This window comes from Petaurus breviceps, unplaced genomic scaffold (assembly GCF_028583685.1).
Source record: "Petaurus breviceps papuanus isolate PSGF00001 unplaced genomic scaffold, PetGlider_PUasm1.0 227, whole genome shotgun sequence".
Lineage (NCBI taxonomy): Eukaryota > Metazoa > Chordata > Mammalia > Diprotodontia > Petauridae > Petaurus > Petaurus breviceps.
The window spans coordinates 13549284-13568641 of NW_027185896.1; the positions used below are offsets into that span (position 1 = coordinate 13549284).

Consider the following 19358-nt stretch of genomic DNA (forward strand, 5'->3'; position numbering starts at 1 on the left):
AAGCCCCAAATGGGGTCACAAAGAGTTGGACACTACTGAACAACAATGTCCTTTCCCTGCTAGACTCTAAGCTCCTTGAGGACAGGACTGAGGTTATATCTATCTTTGTATTTCTAGCACCAAGCATAGGACATTGTACATAATAGGTACTTAATAAATGTTTGTTGGAAAAAAAATTTGTTGAGTGTATGAATGATTTAAAAAGAACAAAGAGATGTGTTCTTGTATGCCTGATTAAAATCTGCCTGGCTGCAGCCCAAACTCTTCTTTTGGTGATAATAGCTAGCCTTTATGTAGCCTTTTAAAAGCTAATCATGTTGTAGCTCTTAACAAGTCCATGAGATGGCTGGGATTTTTTTTGTCTATGATTCCAATGGGTATGGGAAGCTCCTTGGCAATCTTAAAGAGTGGCCTGGAACACTAAGAAGATAAGTGAAGCATTATTATCCCTATTTTATGGATGAAGAAACAGGCTCAGAAGACTTAAGTGACTTGTACACGGTCATGCAGCTGTAAGTATAAGAGGCAGGATTTGAACCCACGTTTTCCTGACTCCAGACCCAGCATCATATTGACTTTGCCATGCTGTCAGCAGAGATTGAGAATAGTAGGCCATCCTTTATTATATCATAGATTTGGGGATCTGCATACATATGATTTTCTCTGCATACATATAATACATACATAAGTACAATCTACATACACACAATTTTCTCTTCCAAATTGAATAATCCCACTATAGAATTATATATTTTTCAAAACATTTTTACATCCATCATCTCATTTGACCTTCATAACGCTTTTATTAAGCACACCGGGGAGGCTTTATTGTTTGCATTTTACAGATAAGGAAACTGGAGTCCATGGGAGCTGAAATGACTTAGAATGCAGGATCTTCGGGATCTAGTCTGACTCCATTTTAGAAGAGGAAACTGAGGGCTTGAGCAGTAAAGTTAAGTGAATGTCAGAGCCAGAACTTTAATTCAGCTCTCCTGACTCTAACATTCAGGGCTCTTTCCATGACACCAGTTAGTGTCAGAGATGGCTGAAGCCAAGGTCTCCTGGCTTCCCATCTAACTCTTTCCATCACTGCTGGGATGGTGATTTATCCTGAAGCCAAGCTACTAAATACACTTTGGCTATATAAGAAGAATTTAAATTCTCTGATTGCAATCCCCTTCTCTGCCCCCCACCCTGTTAACTCGTCAGGAGGGAAGTCCTCAGGAAGACCCTCTGTCCTTCTTGGCGATGAAGCCCTAATTGGAGCGATGTGTCCTTTGCTAATGGAGGCAGCTCCTGTAGCCATCTCAGGAGCCCAGTGAAACTCATAGGCCTGGCAGCCTTTGTTACCTTCCTATTTCTTCCTTCACTTCATAGAAGGAGTGTAGTTTCCTTCGGTAACTCTGCCTCTCGGCTCCTGGTTCAGTCTCACCTTGGTCAAATGGAACAGAAGAAATTCAGTCAGACAGAGAAGCTTGGGCTCCAGCGTTTGCATTTTCTCTTCTCCCTACCCAACTTCCAGATAACAATCACTGCCCTACGGGAGTCTGGGCTGTGAGAGGAAGGACCTCCTTCTATTCCTAGCCTTGCTGAGAAGTGGTCCAGTTCCCACGCCCCAGATCAGCCCCATCTCATTACTAGGTCCTCACTATCCCATGGCCAGGATTCTGTCAAGTCTGTGCCCTCTTTGGGCTTTCTGGAGCATCTGGCACTGCCAGTCATCCCCTGGAATCACTACCTGGAACGTCAGAGATGAAAGGGACCTTAGAACAAGCAGCATGGAATGTTAAAGCTGAGAGCCTCTTGTTAAAATCCCTCATTTTAGAGATGAAACAATTGGAGCTTGGGGGTGCTGTGTTTCACTTGCCCAAGGCCACACGGTAAGTTAGCAGGTGGGGATCCTGTGGCCTTCTAAATCTTTCAGTGTGGCCTTTTGACTGAATCCAGATTTTACAGAACAAAGGATTCAAAAGGCCACACTGAAAGATTTAAAAGGACATATGTGGCCTTAAAGCCACAGGTTCCCCACCCACGCCCGGGCTAGTGGCAGAAGGAGGATCAGAACTCAGGTCTCCTGACTCTTAATACAGAACTTTCCTTTTTTTCAATTTCTCTTCCTTCCAACCATCTCTTGGGTTTCCCTCTTAACTCTTCTCTAGAGTTTCTCTTGATTCCCTTTCATTCCTCACCCTTGCTTCTCCTGCTTTAACTCAGTTGGCCTGCTTAGGGAGGGCTCCCACCCTCCCTGGGACTTACTCGCTCACCCCTGCCTGTACATTTGCCAACTCACCACCTTGGACCAGCAATTCTGCTTTGCACAAGACCTCGCCACCAATATTCCTGGCCAGGCAGGTGTAGATACCAGCATCCTGCTGGGTTACGTCCTTCAAGACCAGTGAGTAGTTAGTGCCTTCTTGTTCGTGGGAGACTCGGGGGCTGTTGGTCAGCAAGGTGCTGCCCTGAGGGTATGAAATCAGCTGTTAGTCTTGTCACTCTCTACCCCCGTCAGCAAAAGCTCTACTGTCATTGCCTATTTATACAACCCAAGAGCTCACCAAGCATTTGGGAAGCTAGAGTTTGTGCTCCTTAAAGGATTTTCTGTTATAAGAACTGGGATTGATACCAGCATTCAAAGTCCTCTGCAACCTGGCTCCAACCTACCTGGCCAATTTCCTCTCACATTTCTCCTTCCATGCATTGAATTGAATAGTCTAGCCAAACGGAACTACTTACTGTCCCATATTTTTATCCTAGGATCTTCTTTCTTTTTGATCTTTCTCATGCTGTCCCCATGCCAGAAAAAGATCCCCTCCCCTGCCTACTCCAGCCTCTAGTAGTTGGAATCCTTCCACTCCTTCAAGGCCCCATTCAGGCACCACCTCCTCCAGGAAGCCTTCCCCGATCCCCCTTACCCATGCCCTCATCAAATTTCACTTGACACACTCCTTTTCACTTATCTCCCTCTCCCTATTATCTTGGCTCCTTTACCCTGGTTGGACTGTAAGTTCCTGGAGGTCAGGCTTTGTGTTGTATCTATCTTTGCATCAATTCAAGCACCTAACCTAGGGCCTTGAACATAGCACAAGCTTAATAAATGATTGTCAGATTGAACTGAACAAGTCTGGCAGACGACTATTCAGTGGATGCTGTGTGCAGAACTCTTGGAGAATGTACTGTCTAGATAAGATCTGGTCCCTGTTCTCACAGAAGTTCAAGTCTAGTAGGGGAATAAGACAGAAGCACAGAAAACTACAATCAACAATGTTACATAAGAAATGCATTAGGGAGGTGCTCATAGTGCTGAACACGATCTGGGGGCAAAGGTTATTATCCAAAAAGGAGCTCAAGGAAGGTTTCCTGGAGGAGGTGACACTCGCTGAGCTTTCAGGGATGGACAGGACTTCAGCAGACAAAGGAGAGGGAGGATATTCTAGACAGGGAACCATATGAGCAGAGACCCATAGGTGGGAAACCCAGTTTGGCTAAAGGCTAATACATATGGAGGGGATTCAAGTAAGGCTGGAAAACTAAGACGGCACCGGATTGTGCAGGGTTTTAAGATCAGGTGAAAGTCTGAACGTCACTCAGTAGGAAGGCAGTAGGAAGCTAAGGGGTTCTGAGCTGAGGTGTAGCACTGACTGTCTGCATAAAGAAGATTATTCTGGTAGCATGTGAAGGGGAGAGTGCAGGGGAAAGAGACGGGAGACACAGAGAATTGTAAGGACATTACTGCTATGGTCCAGATGGGTGCTAATGAAGATCTGGACCAGGGTAGGACCTCCACACATCAAGCCTAAACTCCTGGCTTTGGTGTTCAAGGCCCTTGAGAATCTGATCCCACAGCTTCATGATAGGCCTTTTCTCTGTGACAGTCAGCCTGGTCTCTTTGCTGTCCTCCAAACAGGCAAGGCTCAGGCCTCTACTTCTCTTGCTATGCCCTCTCCACTGCTTTCTGTCAGAGTGATGGAGCAGAAGGGGGTTTGGACCTGGAGTAAGAAAAACTGCCTCTGGCAGTTACAAGTTAGCTGGGTGGCCATGGACATGACCAGGTCACCTTCTCTGTAGAACAAGGATAATCCTCAGGCTCCCTAACTTACCCTCAAAGCTATTGTGAAGAAAGTGCTTTATAAATCTTAACACATTATGGAAATAAGCATTATTTCTACTTTTATTTAAGCCCCAATCATCCCTCAAGGTCCTGTCAAATCTCACCTCCTCCAAGAACACCTCTGCCTGTGGGAATCTCTCTCTGGAGCTCTTAAAGCCCTTGCTGGCTACAATAGTTAGCACTGATATGAACGGCACCCGTATTACAGATGGGAAAACTGAGGCTGAGAGCAATTACGTAACTCACCCAGGGCCACACAGCATCTTTTAAGAACTTGGGTATTTCTGACTTTAAGTCTAACACAGTATCCACTATATTATCTAGCTGCCACAGTGATTCTATACTATCTTTATTATTTAATGTGTTCAGCCATTTCAGTTGTTTCTGACTCTTCATTTTGTTACTTCAGTTAGGAGTTTTCTTGGCAAAGATACTAGCGTGATTTGCCATTTCCTTCTCTAGGTCATTTTGCAAATAAGGAAACTGAGGTAAACAGGGTTAAGTGACTTGCCCAGGGCCATACACCTAGTAAGTGTCTAGGCTGAATTTGAACTCAGGTCTTCTTGACTTCAGGTCTGGCACTCTATCCACTGTGTCAGCTAGCTGCCCCTTCTTAATGTTAGCCTTGATGAATATACACTGGGCTCCTCAGGCAGGGAACCTGCCTTTTCCTCCTTCTGTCTCTCCCTCCTGGGATACTCTGGACCAGGACTGGGAAACCAGTAATGTCAATAGCTTCCATTCTAGACTGCTTTAAGGTTTGCAAAACATATCCAGTTTTCTCACAGCAACCCTCTGAGGTGATCAGTGCAAGGATGATTATCTCCATTTTACAGAGAAGGAAACCAAGGCTCAGAGAAATAAAAAAAATTTGATTCTGTATCATATGGCTAGTCAGTGTCAGAGATAGGGCTTGAAATAAAGGTTTCTGACTCTGAGTTATAGAATCTCAGAGCTAGAAAGGACCACAAAGGGCAGCTAGTCTGACTTCAGCTAGAATGCCCCTTACAAGTGTTCCCCCTAACTGCTGAAGATCTCTAGTGATGGGGAACTGATTACTACCCAGAGCAGGCCACTTAAATCTGGGATAGCTCCAATTGTCAGGAAATTTTCCTTATATGAAATAAAAATCTTACTTCTGGCAACTTCTCCCTTTGTTCCTAGTTCAACCCTCTGGGACCAAATAGAACAAATGTCATTCTCTTCTGTGTGATGGCCCTTTAAATCTGAGAAAAGGAATCAAGTCCCTCCCCTAAATCTTATCTTCTCCAGGCTGAATGCCCCCAGCTTCTTCAGTTGGTCCAACAATGGCTTGCTATTCTGTGTCCTTCCTACCCTGGTCACCCTTTTTTGGACACGCTCCTACTCGTCAATGCCTCTGACAGCTTTGAATTGAAGACAGTATTCTTGGTAGAGTCTGACTAAGGCAGAAGACAGTAGAATGAGCACCAATCCATCCAATACTCTTCTCGATGCATCATGGTTCCTCTGCTTGGTGATACATTTGAGTGCTTGAGTGCCTTCATTCTTCTCAGTCATCACCCCCACACCAGCCTCTAAGCCTATTGCTTTGGGCCATGGTGGCACTCTTCTGGGAGAGCCATTTTTGAAGAATGGGTCCTCTTCCCATTATCGGCTCATTCTTAGGAGCTCCCATGGCATCCGGGGCCATCTTCAGTCGTCCTGACCTTTATCTGGCCACTGGGCTCAGATGACTCCAGAAGAGAAAGCAAGGCTGGTGACTTTGCACAGCCCTCCCTCACTTAAGTTCAATCCACTTGCAAGTCATGGCACCACCTTTTTGATGCCAGGGACCTGGCAAACAACAACAATAACAACAACATTCTTAAGGTGACTCCCTTCTTACCAGGTACCAGGTCACTGTGGGCTGGGGATGCCCTTCAATGATTGCCTGGAACTTTGCTGTTTCCCCGGCCTGAGCCTGTACATCTTCAATGGTCACCTGCATGGAAGGGGGTTCTGGCGAGAGACCACAAAGTTCGGTTAGTCCAGCATGAGTGGCTATAGGATGGGAACAGAAGGAGAAGGAGTGAGGATGGATAGAAATATCAACGCAAAAGACAAACCAAGCCATCAGAGTCCTGCAGTTATGTCGGGGGAGTGGGATACAAAATCAGTAGAGTCATAGAATCAACAGAATCTTCCAACTGGAAGGATCCTTTTGAGGTCGTTAGATCCAGCACTCTTACTTTAGGCTGGTGATTATTGAACTCACCCAGAACTAATGGTTGACAATGTAGGCGAAAAGAGGAACCATGATCTTTTCAATATACCTTGATGGACCAGCCACCTGGTGGCCTAATATTAGAAAGCCCCCAACTCCTATGCAAGGAGACAGTAAAGCAGATGGCCTTTTCACTGTTCTAACAGCTGCCTTCTGTCCTCAGATGAGACACTGCAGTTTTGTCTAAAAGAACTGTTTCTACAATTGTAAGAGTATTTGGCCTTTCCCCCTTTTCTCTAACTCTTCAATGGGGAGCATGCTCTTATTTTGATGACAAATTTTACCATTTACATTCAAAGTACTTTCCTTAACTGATCCCCCTCTTTCTCTGCTCCTCCTTCTCTTAAGAATTGCTTTACTTTCACATCCTAGGATGTTACAGAATTTGCTGATAGGCTGTGTACTCTAAGAGGGCCTGAAAAGTCAATCAAATCTCTATCCCAAGAATCTGAATTTGCCATCAGTGAGAGAAGATTTCTTAGTATGCTAATAAATCTCTTTACCTGCAGTCTGGCCTCTATCATTGTCTTGCAGTCATTAGACACCAAGTGAAAGATATGCCTCCCTCAAGAGGTCAAAAGAATTCCCCAACAATTATTTTGTTTTTGAAGCGCTCTGTGGATGGAGATGCCACATACAGCCCCAATCACTCTTTCCAGGGTAAGATACATTTGATACTTCTGACTATAGTCTGCGGTTCCACTATGAGTTCTACTGTAATTAAAGGTGGGCAGGGGGTAGAGAGCTGGCTGGCCAGAAGCACAGACAGGCAGAAAGGTCAGTAACCTCAAATTGGAACCCCCAGGGAAAAATATGTGCGGCTGGTTCTAGTCTTTGGATCCCCTTTCTACAGCCACAGAGCTGTGTAATCCTAATTAAATTCTAATAAATTGTTAGAACTGAGAGGAACCTTAGATCACAAAATGGCAGAACTGGAAGTAACCTTAGAACAGAGAATATCAGAGCTGGGAGGGGAGTTAGAGAGCATCTAATTCCCTAATCTTATAGGTAGAGAAACTCAAGCCTGAAGAAGAAATGTTATTTGCCCAAAGTTAAATTGCAGAACCACCATTTCATCCTTGCCTTTCTGGTTCTCAGTTGAATGCTCTTTCTGTCACGCCTGCGGGCAGCCTCCCTCTCTCTGTACAAAGCTGGTGAGTGTTTTCCTAGGGGGACTTCAAAGCCCTCTCCCCACCCCCACCCTCCACCAGCCCTGAAGCTCCTGGGAGCCCCCAGTCTTGTATGACAGGGGAGAACTAGGGCCCATATAGGAGAAGCAGCTAATGGTGAACAATTACAGAATACTGCAGTTATAAAGGCTCTTTGTTTCCTGCCTTGGATACTCCCCATGGGCAAGTCATAATATTTCAGAGCCTCAGCTTTTTCACCAATAAATTATAAATTTATAAAAGATATAATCTCATCGATAAATTATACTACTTACCTCAAAGGGTTAACGAGAAGAAAATATTCTGCAAGCCTTAAGGGCTATATAAATGGGAATCTGTCATTATTTGTATGGTGATACTGGGGGGTTACAGTGGAGTGACACGGAAAGAACATTGGATTTGGAGGGAGGACTTGGGTTCATATTCTGGCTCTTTTTTTTTTCTTTTTGGAGGGCAGTTGGGGTTAAGTGACTTGCCCAAGGTCACACGGCTAGTTTTTGTGTTAAGTGTCTGAGGCCGGATTTGAACTCAGGTCCTCCTGACTCCAGGGCCAGTGCTCTATTCACTGTGCCACCTAGCTGCTCCTCTGCTACTTTTTTTTTTTTAAGCAATCGGGGTTAAGTAACTTGCTCAAGGTTACACGGCCAGGTGTTTCTGGGTGGGTGCTAAGTGTCTGAGCCCGGGATTCGATCTCCAGGTCTTCTCAACACTGGAGCCGGTGCTCTTACTCGCTGTGCTACCTGGCTGCCCCTCTGCTACTTTCTTATGACTTCCTTATCTGTAAAACAAAGTACTGGACTAAATAATCTCTAAGGACCCTTCCACATCTCAATTCTATATTGCCTTGTGGTTGTTCAGTTGTTTTAGTTGTGCCTGACTCTTTGTGATCCCATTTGGGGTTTTCTTGGCAAAGATACTGGAGTGGTTCATCATTTCCTAACTGAAGCAAACAAAGGTTAAGTGACTTGCCCAGGGCCACACAGCTAGTAACTGTCTGAGGCTAGATTTGAACTCAGGAAGGTGGGTCCTCCTGATTCCAGGCCGAATGCTCTGTGCATCATGGCACCACCTAGCTGCCTAATGAATGTTTATTGAGTTGAATTTGTTGAACAGAAATAAGGGTTTATGAGAAGAAGGCCATTTGGTTCAGGGGACCTGGGAGTGAGGGCAGAAGAGTTCAAGTCTTGGATTTGCTGCTAGTTAGCTGTGTGATCTTGAGTCAGTTACTTCCCTTCTCTGTGCCTTAATTTCCCTAACTGTAAAAAGAGGAGCTTGGATTAGATTATCTGTTAGATTCATTCCAGCTCTGACATCTCTGTTTTTAAGGTTACCTCTAGACCTAAGGTTCTACATTCTAATATTCTATGTTTTAAGGTTCCTCTCAGCTCCAACATTCTATATTCTGTACTCTAAGGTTTTACCTCCCTACCCCCGCATCCTTTCGATCTGACATTTTATGTTCTAAGATCTCTTCCAGCTCTAACATTCCATATTCTGTGCTCTAAGGTCCTTCCCAGCTCTGCTATTTTATGTTCTAAGGTTCTTTGAATTTTGACATTAAATTTTATTATTGTCTCACTTGGGCTATTCAAAAGGGATGAGGAGGGACAAGAGCCATCTTTGAGTCCTCAAAAGTCAATGAAAACAAGTCTGGGAGACGATCAGGGCCTGAGCCAGAGGGACGTTCCACCCCCCTCCCACCCAGGCCTTACTTGTGCTCCCATCTCCAGTCTGATAGATGCAGGTCCTCTGTGTGGTCTCCACATAGATGTGCCTGTGGATATCCCAGGCTTCCTCGGCCCCCTCCTTCCCTGGCCAGGCTGTACCTTCCATCCTGCAGACACAAGTACAGGGATGTAGTGAGCCTCCTAAGACCTAATCAAGCCTGACCTGTCCTCAACTTGTCAGAGAAACAGTCCAGGAGGTGGTGACAAGTGAATGATGGGAGAGAGGGGGAGGCCTGTTGTTATAGGGGGAAAGCCAAAAAGCCAGTATGATCACCCTGTCCCAGAGCTGAGGCTGACCTTGGGGAACAGGGAAGCAGGTGGGCTGTGGGTACTAAGGTCACAGAGGACTATTTGAGTCTCTCAGATTAACTTTCGGTACAGACTCATTTCTCTAACCCTCAGAATCCTACTTTCTATTTCAAGGTTGTTTTTTTTTCAAACAGGCCCCCTATCTAACCCTATTGCTAGTGAGGCTTCATTCAAGGCCTTCCATTTCCCCCTATCCATCCCCATTACATACGCCCCATCTTCAATCTGGATTATCCAGCATCCATTACCAGTCTTCCCCCTGCTCCCTGCCAAGAGGGACGGCTGAAGAAAAGGGGAAGGGTTTGGAGTCAGGGAAGTCAGAGCCTAAAGCAGCTCCTGAACAGGGAAGGTGGGCAGAAGATGCCTGAGTGATGATCAGGGCACCTACACCAGCCCTCCTCCTGTACTTCTCTCCACACACACGGATTGTACATAAAAGGTGTTTTAACGTATTTGGTACATTGTCATTGGGCTGAATGAACAGTCTCAGGTCCTCCACTTGCACATGGACTGGGGACCCTGCCATATTTCCCCTGGAGCCAGAGTCTCCAAGCAACCCGAGCACAAATATTCTCTGTGCCCTGTATCCTCTCCAGCTCTCGGGAAGCCTGTTGGAGGGACAACAAAGGAGGTTGTCTACAGCACCCCCTCAGGCCTAGCCCCAGCTCAAGAAAGAACAGTCAATCCTGGGCAGGAGTGGTGGTGTTACCGAATTGGGATGGTACGCTCCTGGGGGCCGCTGGCCGATGCTGTCTCTTCTTTCTTGCTGGTGCTTGGGGCAGGCTGGGGGCCACTCCAGTCTTCACTGGGCATCTTTCCAGAGCTGTCCCGTGTCCCATCTGGTGGAGATAATAAGGTTGTATGAGACCAAATGACATGGGGCCAGACCAGAAAAGGAGGGCCAGTGTTTGAACCTGATCCAGAGGGTTGCTAGGGAGGCCCTGGGGAAAACTGTCTCAAGGTGGCCGAGTGCCTCAAGGGACTGGGAAAAGACCAATGCCAGTTTCCAAGGTCCTAGGGGTACAAGGTATCATAAAAATAACAAATCTGAAGTAGCTATAGGACAGAGGAGAAGGGGAGGCTTAAGGGTTGGGGCAACTCAAACTGGCTGAAGAGAGCAGACTGTGTGAGCATTTACACCTTGGAAACTGGCCAACAGTACACATCAGGGCTTGCTTTATTGTTTGATTGATTATCTAGACTTCAGAAAGTGAAGGAGAAAATGTTAATAATTCAGGTAGAACTTAAAAGTGTGTAGTGAAGACATTTTTTCCCTCTTTGGATAGCAGGTTGTTAAACATTTGCTAGTATACCACTAGCTGGTGGTGAGAGGTAGGCTACAGAGAGAACAGGAAAAAGGAAACAGTCCCTGAAAAAGCAAGGGCCTGTGTTTGTGCAACAGGCAAATCTCATCCCTTGGTATCACAGCATATCTTAAGACTCTTTCTGGGAGAGCTTAAGGGAAACTCTTCCTGGAGATGGAGAGCACTACTAAGTGACTTCCAGAGGTCCTTCTCATCTGAAGGAATGGATATTACCATTCTTAGGAAGTGTTAGCTCATCTGCAGCTATGCCAGTTGATATGGTAATGCCCCAGTGCTAGGTGGTACAGTGCATAGAGTACCAGGCCTGGAGTCAGGAAGAGCTGAGTTCAAATCTGTCCTCATGTACTAGCTGTGTGACCCTGGGCAAGTCACTTGACCCTGTTTGCCTCAGTTTCCTCATCTGTAAAATGAGCAGAAGAAGGAGATGGCAAACCACCCCAGTATCTTTGCCAAGAAAACCCCATGGGGTTTGGACAAAAGTCCATCGGGTCACACAGAGTTGGACATGACTGAAAATGACTCAATGACAACAACAACGACAACAACGACAGCCCCATCAATATGAGGATCAGACTTCTAGAAGCCCAAATTACCTGCAGCACATCTGGGAATCCAGAAGGAAGTGAGAAAAGGTCTCTAAATTTGGAGGAAAATTCAGTCACAAAGCCCATGCACTTTACTTCCTTGGAGAGGTCGCATGTGTTGATATTTACCTACTCTGTATATCTCTTACATATATATGTATGCATGTGCTTATTTGTTTTAATGTTGTCTCACCCATTAGAATACAAGCTTCTTGAGGGCAGGAACCAAGTTTTTGCCTTTCTTTGTACCCTCAACACTTTGCACACTTTGCATACAGTAAGGGCTTTGTAAATGCTTGTAATGTAAATGTAATGTGTAAAATGTAAATGTTAAAGTGTCTGACTGATTAACTGATAAGACCCTTACCCTGACAAGTACTTATAAAACTAGGCATTAGCTTTGCTGAGGCTAAGAACTGACATCTGACAGTAGAGGGAGAAGTCAAGATATCTTGGGCTTGTTGTTCGGGCATTTCAGTTGTGCCCGACGCTTTGTGACCCCATTTGGTATCTTCTTGGCAAAGACACTGGGGGTGATTTGCCATTTCCTTCTCCAGCTTATTTTGCAGATGAGGAAACTGAGGTAGACATAGGGGAAGTGACTTGCCCAGGACCACACAGCTAGGAAGTGTCTGAGGCTGGATTTGAATTCAGGTCTTCTTGACTCGGCTCAGCACTCTACCCACTGTGCCACCTAGCTATCTCTCTCTAAAAGGAATAACAATTAAAATTAGGATAATGGTGACCCTGAGTTAATGGGAATTAGTTATACTCTTTGGTTTCCTCTGTTTTGAACAGTTATATCCATTTGAAAAATATTTCCATCCTAGATGGTTAATGTGAACCAAAAAAAGAATTGATGTTTAAAACTTCAATTATCTGGAAATATCACTTAGGTGGACCAGTCCATCCATTCCCCTAATGATACTGGTGCAGTAAAGGGTCACTGGTTTCCCACGTGATATGAGACTGGTCTAGAAAGAGCCAACAGTAGCATGGGAAGGACAGAGTTTGGACTTGGTCCATACCAGATCTATGGGTAAGAAAAATTATTCTAGCTGTAGTCTGAAGGAGAGACTGGAAAGGAGAGAGGATGGAGGCAAGATTTCTCCTTTGCCTTCAGCACAGTCTATTTAGTTTTTATATTATAGTTATTCATGTGAATGTTGCAACGAGCCCTACACCCCACCTCCAACTCCCACTCATCCCTCATCCCCACTGGATTGTTGGTTTTTACACAATAAGGCCAGTTGTAGCAGCACCAAAGTGGGCTGGTCCCCTCTGCTAACACTTCTCTCTGAGGGGCTTGAGGGCCTGGATATGTTTGTGCATGAACAACAGAAGATGCAGGAGCTTGTCCAGGAGATGCTGAGGCCTTGGATGTAGCATTACTTCAACTTCCTTCCTCATGATGGACAACCATCGACTAATTCAGCCAAGGTACAAGGAGGATGGATTTCTCCCTCCCATTGGAAATCCTATCCTTAACAGATAACAATTGGATCCTTGCAGATGGAAGATCAGTGTCATCTTGGAAATCTAAGCAACAAAAACTGATTAGCCTCCCCCACCCCCATTAATCTGAAAGTTAGACTTCCAGCAACCTCACTCACCCAGAACACAGGCAGGAACTCTGGAGGAAGTGAAAAAGGCCTCTGAGCTGGGAGGCAAACAGCAGTCATAAAGCCCATGCAGCAAGGGGATAGGGGAGGCTGGGGGCTGCTTGCCCAGGGAAGGAGAAGAAGCCCAACCTGGTAAGCTAAGAAAGCAGGGTGGTTAGTGTTAAAAGCCTTCAGCACACATGGTTCCCCATCTGTCCAATATGCTAAGGCTGGGTCTCAGGGGATGGGAAGGCTGAACTCTTTTCTGGATGGGTGAGTTTGGTAGTTATCTAGGGCAAGAATTTTATTTTTTTCCTGTGGTCAGTGGGGTGAAATGAGCCCCCCTTCCCAGTCCTGGGTTGACCTAGAGTGGGGCCTATCAAAATGACCTTAACATCCGAGGCATCTTAGGCCCACCCAACTCTTCAAACTCTTCTGGAGACCTTGGGGGTATTTCAGGGAAGGGATGGACATCCCTGGATGCTTGATTCTATGGCTGGGCCTGGATTTCTAAGCTTATTCATTCCTGACTTTTTTTTTTCAAGCTTCCATGTATCACTTTTTACTTCTCTCCATACACTCTATGTTACAGCTTAAACTGGGTTACATGCTTCCCAGGTCTCAGATTTCCTTCTACATAGGTGCATTTGTGAAGGTCATTTCCTACATCCAGAACACAGAAATCCACGGAAATGATTCCCTTTCTTCAAGGACCACCTCAGATACCATCTCCTTCATGAAGCCTTCCCTGACCCCACCACTCACTGAATTCCTTAAGGAATTTATGTTTTGCTGGAGGAAATACAACACAGACACATATCATATAAGATAAACTGAATAGGAAGGAAGTGCCAATGCCTGGAGGGTTAGGAATGGCTTAGTATAAGAGGTAGCAGCTATGGGAGTACATTCCACTTATGGAGGTGAGAGATGGAATTTTCAGTTTGGGGAATAGCCAATAAATCAGTCTGACCAGAATGCAGAGAATATAAAGGGATGAAATGTGAAATGAATCTGGAAAGGAAGCAGATTATGAAGGGCTTTAAAATGCAGGCTAGGGAATTTGTATTTTATTCTAGATTTCAAACAGGAGGTTAACATGATTACATTTGTTTCTCTACATGAATTGGATCATTTCTGAGAGCTGGGTCTGTGTTGTATTCATTTAATTCAATTCAATACACATTTATTTAGCACCTACTATGTGTAAAATGCTCTGGGGGCGACTAGGTGTCACAGTGAATACAGCACCAGCCCTGGAGTCAGGAAGACCTGGGTTTGGATCCGGCCTCAGACACTTAACACAAAAACTAGCCATGTGACCTTGGGCAAGTCACTTAACCCCAATTGCCCTCCAAAAAAGCAATAAATAAATAAATAAAATGCTCTGCTAGACATTGGGGGTGCAAAGGAAAAAAGACCTTGCTCTCAATGAGCTTCTATCCAAAGTATTTTACTTTTGGATTTCCTGTGTTTTGCATGTAACCGGTGCTTGATAAATTTCTGTAAAGTCGTGAAGTAAATGGAGCCTAAATTGAACTCACAGCTTCTTCCCAGGAAGAAATAAAATAAAATAACAATCTAAAAATAACAACAGCTCAGTTTTATCATCTATGAAAAGGGGATCATGCTACAGTACCCACCTCAGAGGGCGACTGTGAGATTAAAATGAGAGAAGGTGTAGGAAGTGAGATGATGCCCTGGGACCACCTTGAATTCAACATGGCTTATAAGGACAATGGTTATACCAGCCACAGGGCTATCCACATACATACAGCCACAAAGGTTAGTAGTCTGTTCTTCCCAGAGCAAACAGGGTAAACATCCTGCCAGGGCCCCAGCCATTCACTTGTCTTTACGCCTCCTACCAGGGCCCAGCAGACCTACCCTGGTCTCTCCCAATCTGGGTTTGTGTGCCTGTTTCCTGGACGGTCACAGGCCTGCCTTCGGTGTCCAAAGGAAAAGAGCCCCCAGGGGAAAGGACCTCGGAGCTTGGGCCCAGTGATGTTGCATCTCCCAGCCTCCTCAAGGCAGTCTGGATCTCCTGGTCAGCACGTTCAAGGGAGGCACGGACAGACTCCTCCAGTGGGGCCTGCGATGGGACCTTTCCTAAGAATGACGACAAGAACTTTGGTTTGCCCTACCTTCTAAGCAGACAGGTGCCACACTGGAGGACACAAGGACCTTAGGGATGTTCCGGTCACCTCCTTCATTTTAAGGAGGAGGGAGCCAAGGCCCCAGGGATGGTCAGGGACTTGCTGGAGTCACAAAGGACAATATGTTCAGGCTGAGCTGAGGTGGAAAAGTGAAGCAGAGAATGCCTTATCAAAACTCTGCATTTTACAGCAGAGGCGAAGGTCCTCATTGGGTCTCAGGGCAGGGGCTGGAGTTGGTGCCCACGTTTCTTGCTCCCTATCCAATTCCATTTCAGCCAGATTGTTGAAATTTTGCCTTCCACAGGACTAGTGATCCTTCCAGAACACTGGCCCTGGTCTCAAGCATGACTCAGGACAAACAGCTGAGTAGGGTGATGCCCCTTGGTTTTTCCAGGTCCTTCCTAGCTCCAAGCTCACCCCCCTCCCCTTGATCTCAGGAAAGTCTGAGAGGTTGGTCAGGGCAATGCTTTAAAAGGAAAGAAGTCCCTGGGATAACTGTCACCAGGAAGGTATGGCTTTCCAGCAGGGAATAAAGCTCAATCCCCCCTGCTCAGGCTTTTCCCTCCCCAAAGTGACAGCCATACTCTACCCCCACTTCCAGCTTAATGGTTAGCCATACTAGGCATGGAGAAAGTTGCTCTTTTAATTTAATTTTCCACCAGAAGACATGAAAACCTCATCTAGGTAAGATGTGCCCTAATCCCCTCTCCTGGGGAAAACATGCTGCTACAATGAAAAGGTATGATTATGTCATCCCCCTGTCTCCAGCCACCCCCTGTGACTCCCACTGCGACTCCCACACTGCTTTTAGTATAAAATAAAAAAATAAAATAAAATAGAAACCCTTCCATTTGGTTTCTACAGTCCTTCACAACCTGGGGCCAGCCTATCTCTCTAGGCTGCTTTACACCTTACTTCTCACATGTCCTCAATGTTCCAGCCAAGCCAGCATCCTTAGCATCTCCCTGATGTCATGGTCCTCTTTGGAAACGAAGGACAAACACAAGCCCTCCCTCTACACAATATCTCTCCTGCCTTTGCACAGCCGTCCCTCAGGTGTGCCTACAATGCTCTTCCTTCTCACCTTTGCCTCTTAGGACCCCAAGCTCCCTTCAAGATTCAACTGGAGCCACCTTCTCTAGGAAACTTTCCTGATCCCTGGAATTGGTATTGTCTCTTGCTATCACTCTGTGTTCATTTATTTTTGTATGTAGCTCATATTTATTTTTCCCTAAACATGTATTCTCTATGTGGAATATAAATTCCTTGAGGGCAGGGATCGACTTACTTTTGTATTTGGATCTCCTATGCCTAGCACAGAAGAGTTTAATAAATGCTTGTTGATTGGTGGACTGATTCTCTTTTCTGGTTCTTGGATTTCCTTAAATGAGCATATTATTTTTTTTTGGAGGCAATTGGGGTTAAGTGACTTGCCCTGGGTCAGACAGCTAGTGAGTGTCTGAGGTCACATTTGAACCCAGGTCCTCCTGACTTCAGGGTCAGGGCTCTATCCATTGAACCACCTAACTGCCTATCTTTTAAATATACAATCCTCCCTACCCCTTTTACCTATTCTGTTCCTTTTAAAAACAATTCATTTTATTTAGCTACAACAGGCCCAAACAAATTGGAGAATCTTAAAATTGGGAAGACTTGTCTCAGTCTAGTATTGTTTATGTGGGAGGCTGAACCAAAGGCTGTGGTAGGGACCAGACTGGTGTCAAATGCTTGGCTAGTGACTCCACGTGGCTCACAACACTTTCAGATGGGTCCAAATCAGATTAAAATGGGATTGGGCAATATTTAATAAATTTAATTAAAAACACAATAAAACATAAAGATCCACTTTTAAAACTAATTCAACATATGGCCCACAGGAATCCTTATATAAGGATTAGTGGCCCATTTCTGTTAGAGTTTGATCTCACCAGACTAGATAATTTTAACGTCCTTTTAGCCAAAAGAATATAAAGTGATAACATCTCACATCTCCACAGCGTTTCCAGAAACATTTCTCTTCCAGCTCTCTCATGAGGGAGGAAAGATAGGCATCATCCATGAGGATGAGTCAATTAGGGCTAAAAAATTATTTTCCTGAGGTCACACAGTGACAGATGTGGGCTCAAACCTAGGTCTCTTGACTCTCAGCCCAGCACCCTTTTCACTAGACCAAGGTGAATCCCTCCTATTCCCCATCTCTGCTCTATCTCTGGGCCAAGCCTTATCATTGGACCTCTGTGATTGGACTGATGTAGGGAAATTAGGAGGATAATGCTGGAAACCCAAGTGAGACACTCTGCTTGGACTGAGACTGAAACACTATTTTCTGTGGCTTGAAGAACAGCTGGGAATAGCAGCTGCTCTGTGGAGAGATCGGGAAAAGAGCCAAAAACAGGGACAAAGGATGCAGGACATTTATTGAAACGAGATCAAGCATCAGATCACAGCTTTGCATTTTTTCTCTATTCCCTCCCTCCCCCTCTCTTCCAGAAGCTGGAATTTCTCTTCCCCCTTGCCGTGTGCACTGGCTTCTGGGATCAGAGCACGGCAGCCCCTTCCCCCATAGTCTCCATTTTTATTAGTCCTATTGGAGAGTAACCCCCTTAGGTTTCTTCAAGTATCTGAAAAGCTGTCAAATGAAAGAGGGATTGGATTCCTTCTGCTTGGCTTCAGAGGGCAGAACCAGGAGTGGTGGGTGAGAAGCGGCAGATTTCAGCTCGGTAGGAGGAAAACCTTTCTAAAAATAAGAGCTGTCCTCAAGTGGAATGGGCTGCCTCAGGAGGTAATATGATGATAATAATAATAGCTTCCATTTCTATGGCACTTGTAGGTTTACAAAATGACTTCCTCACAACAACCCTGTGAGGTAGGTAGTGCATGTATTATTACCCTCACTTTACAGATGAGGAATAACCGAGGCTCAGAGAGGGGAAGGGACTTATCCAAGATCATACAGGGAGTAAACAGCAGAGACAAGACTCTGCACCTAAGAGAAGGAAGGGCTCTTTCCACTAGACGGTGCAAATGACAATCTCTGAGCAGAGGCCAGATGACCGCGTGCTTTGTAATACAGATTCTCACTTAGCTAAGTAAGAACAACATGCTCTCCCTGAGGTATCTTCTAGGCCCAAGATTCTGTAATTCTATGAGGTGTTGCCACAAGCCTGAAATCACTTAAGAGACCTATAAGCCTCACAAGAAACTTCTTTGTTTTCTTAGTTGGCAAGGGCATGTGGTTGTATCAATGCCAACAAATGCAGTAAGTAAACAGTGAAGCAAGGCATTACTACTGTACCTTGCTGCCCAACGTTCCAAGTGCCATGGAGTATCTGATTCCAACCTTCCCCCACCAACCCATAAGGGGAGCAGAAGAGGGGAAGGATCTATAACCTCCGGGAGCCATTTCCATCTTCCTAGCCAGTCTCTTTTGTCTCAAGGTCACTTGAACTATACTGTACAAAGCAAGGGGATTAAATGAAGAATGGTTTCTTCCCAGCTACCCCCTCCCCCCAGACTCCCTTTCATCCTAGCCTATACCTGGTGCAAGCCATCTGGGGCAAATGATCAACTGTGATCATAAGGCAAACTGGTGGGGCCAGGAAGGCTGGAGGGACAGTGATACTGGGCTGGACAGTGATGTTTTTAGTGAGCTACCTAGGTGTTTGTAGGAAGATAGATTTTTCCCTGGGACAGATCAAGAATTGGTACATATTCTTGGGTCTCATGGTTTGTGGCCATATGCGAATATGAACTAACACTGGCAACAGATTATATAGCTGTTGTCCAGGAGCTAGCCTATGTGAGTTCAGAGGGTTGGTCACCATGGGATGGATTCTTTCAGCCATGGCGACTCATAAAGCCTATCTACTGCTGTGTGGAGAGGTTAGGAGTCTGTGCAGATGAGAGGACCATCCACAATGATGAAACCACAGATCCATGAAATAAGGTGCTGGAAATGTCCCAGTCATGATGAAAGTGTATCTTAGAAGGGGTGGTAGCTAAGACAATTTGTGATAGAACACAGCCAGGCATCATGGGGATGGTCATACTCACTAAAATGCACCAGGGGAATTCCTTCTACCTTCTAACTAAAAGGCAGGAAACTTTTTTTTTGGGGGGGGGGGCGCACCTTGG

At 45.4% G+C, this 19358-nt stretch overlaps 1 protein-coding gene across 1 annotated transcript in view; it reads right to left on the bottom strand.

The window, feature by feature from the left end:
- The window catches only part of OBSCN (obscurin, cytoskeletal calmodulin and titin-interacting RhoGEF), a 319253-nt gene that overhangs the window by 35153 nt on the left and 264742 nt on the right, over positions 1-19358 (bottom strand). Inside the window, exons 93-98 of the mRNA XM_069095842.1 lie at positions 14956-15177; positions 10268-10397; positions 9235-9356; positions 5976-6088; positions 2291-2459; positions 1351-1432 (exon numbers count right to left, since the gene is read on the bottom strand). Coding sequence (XP_068951943.1) covers positions 1351-1432; positions 2291-2459; positions 5976-6088; positions 9235-9356; positions 10268-10397; positions 14956-15177 — 838 coding nt within the window. The remainder of the gene's footprint in view (positions 1-1350; positions 1433-2290; positions 2460-5975; positions 6089-9234; positions 9357-10267; positions 10398-14955; positions 15178-19358) is intronic.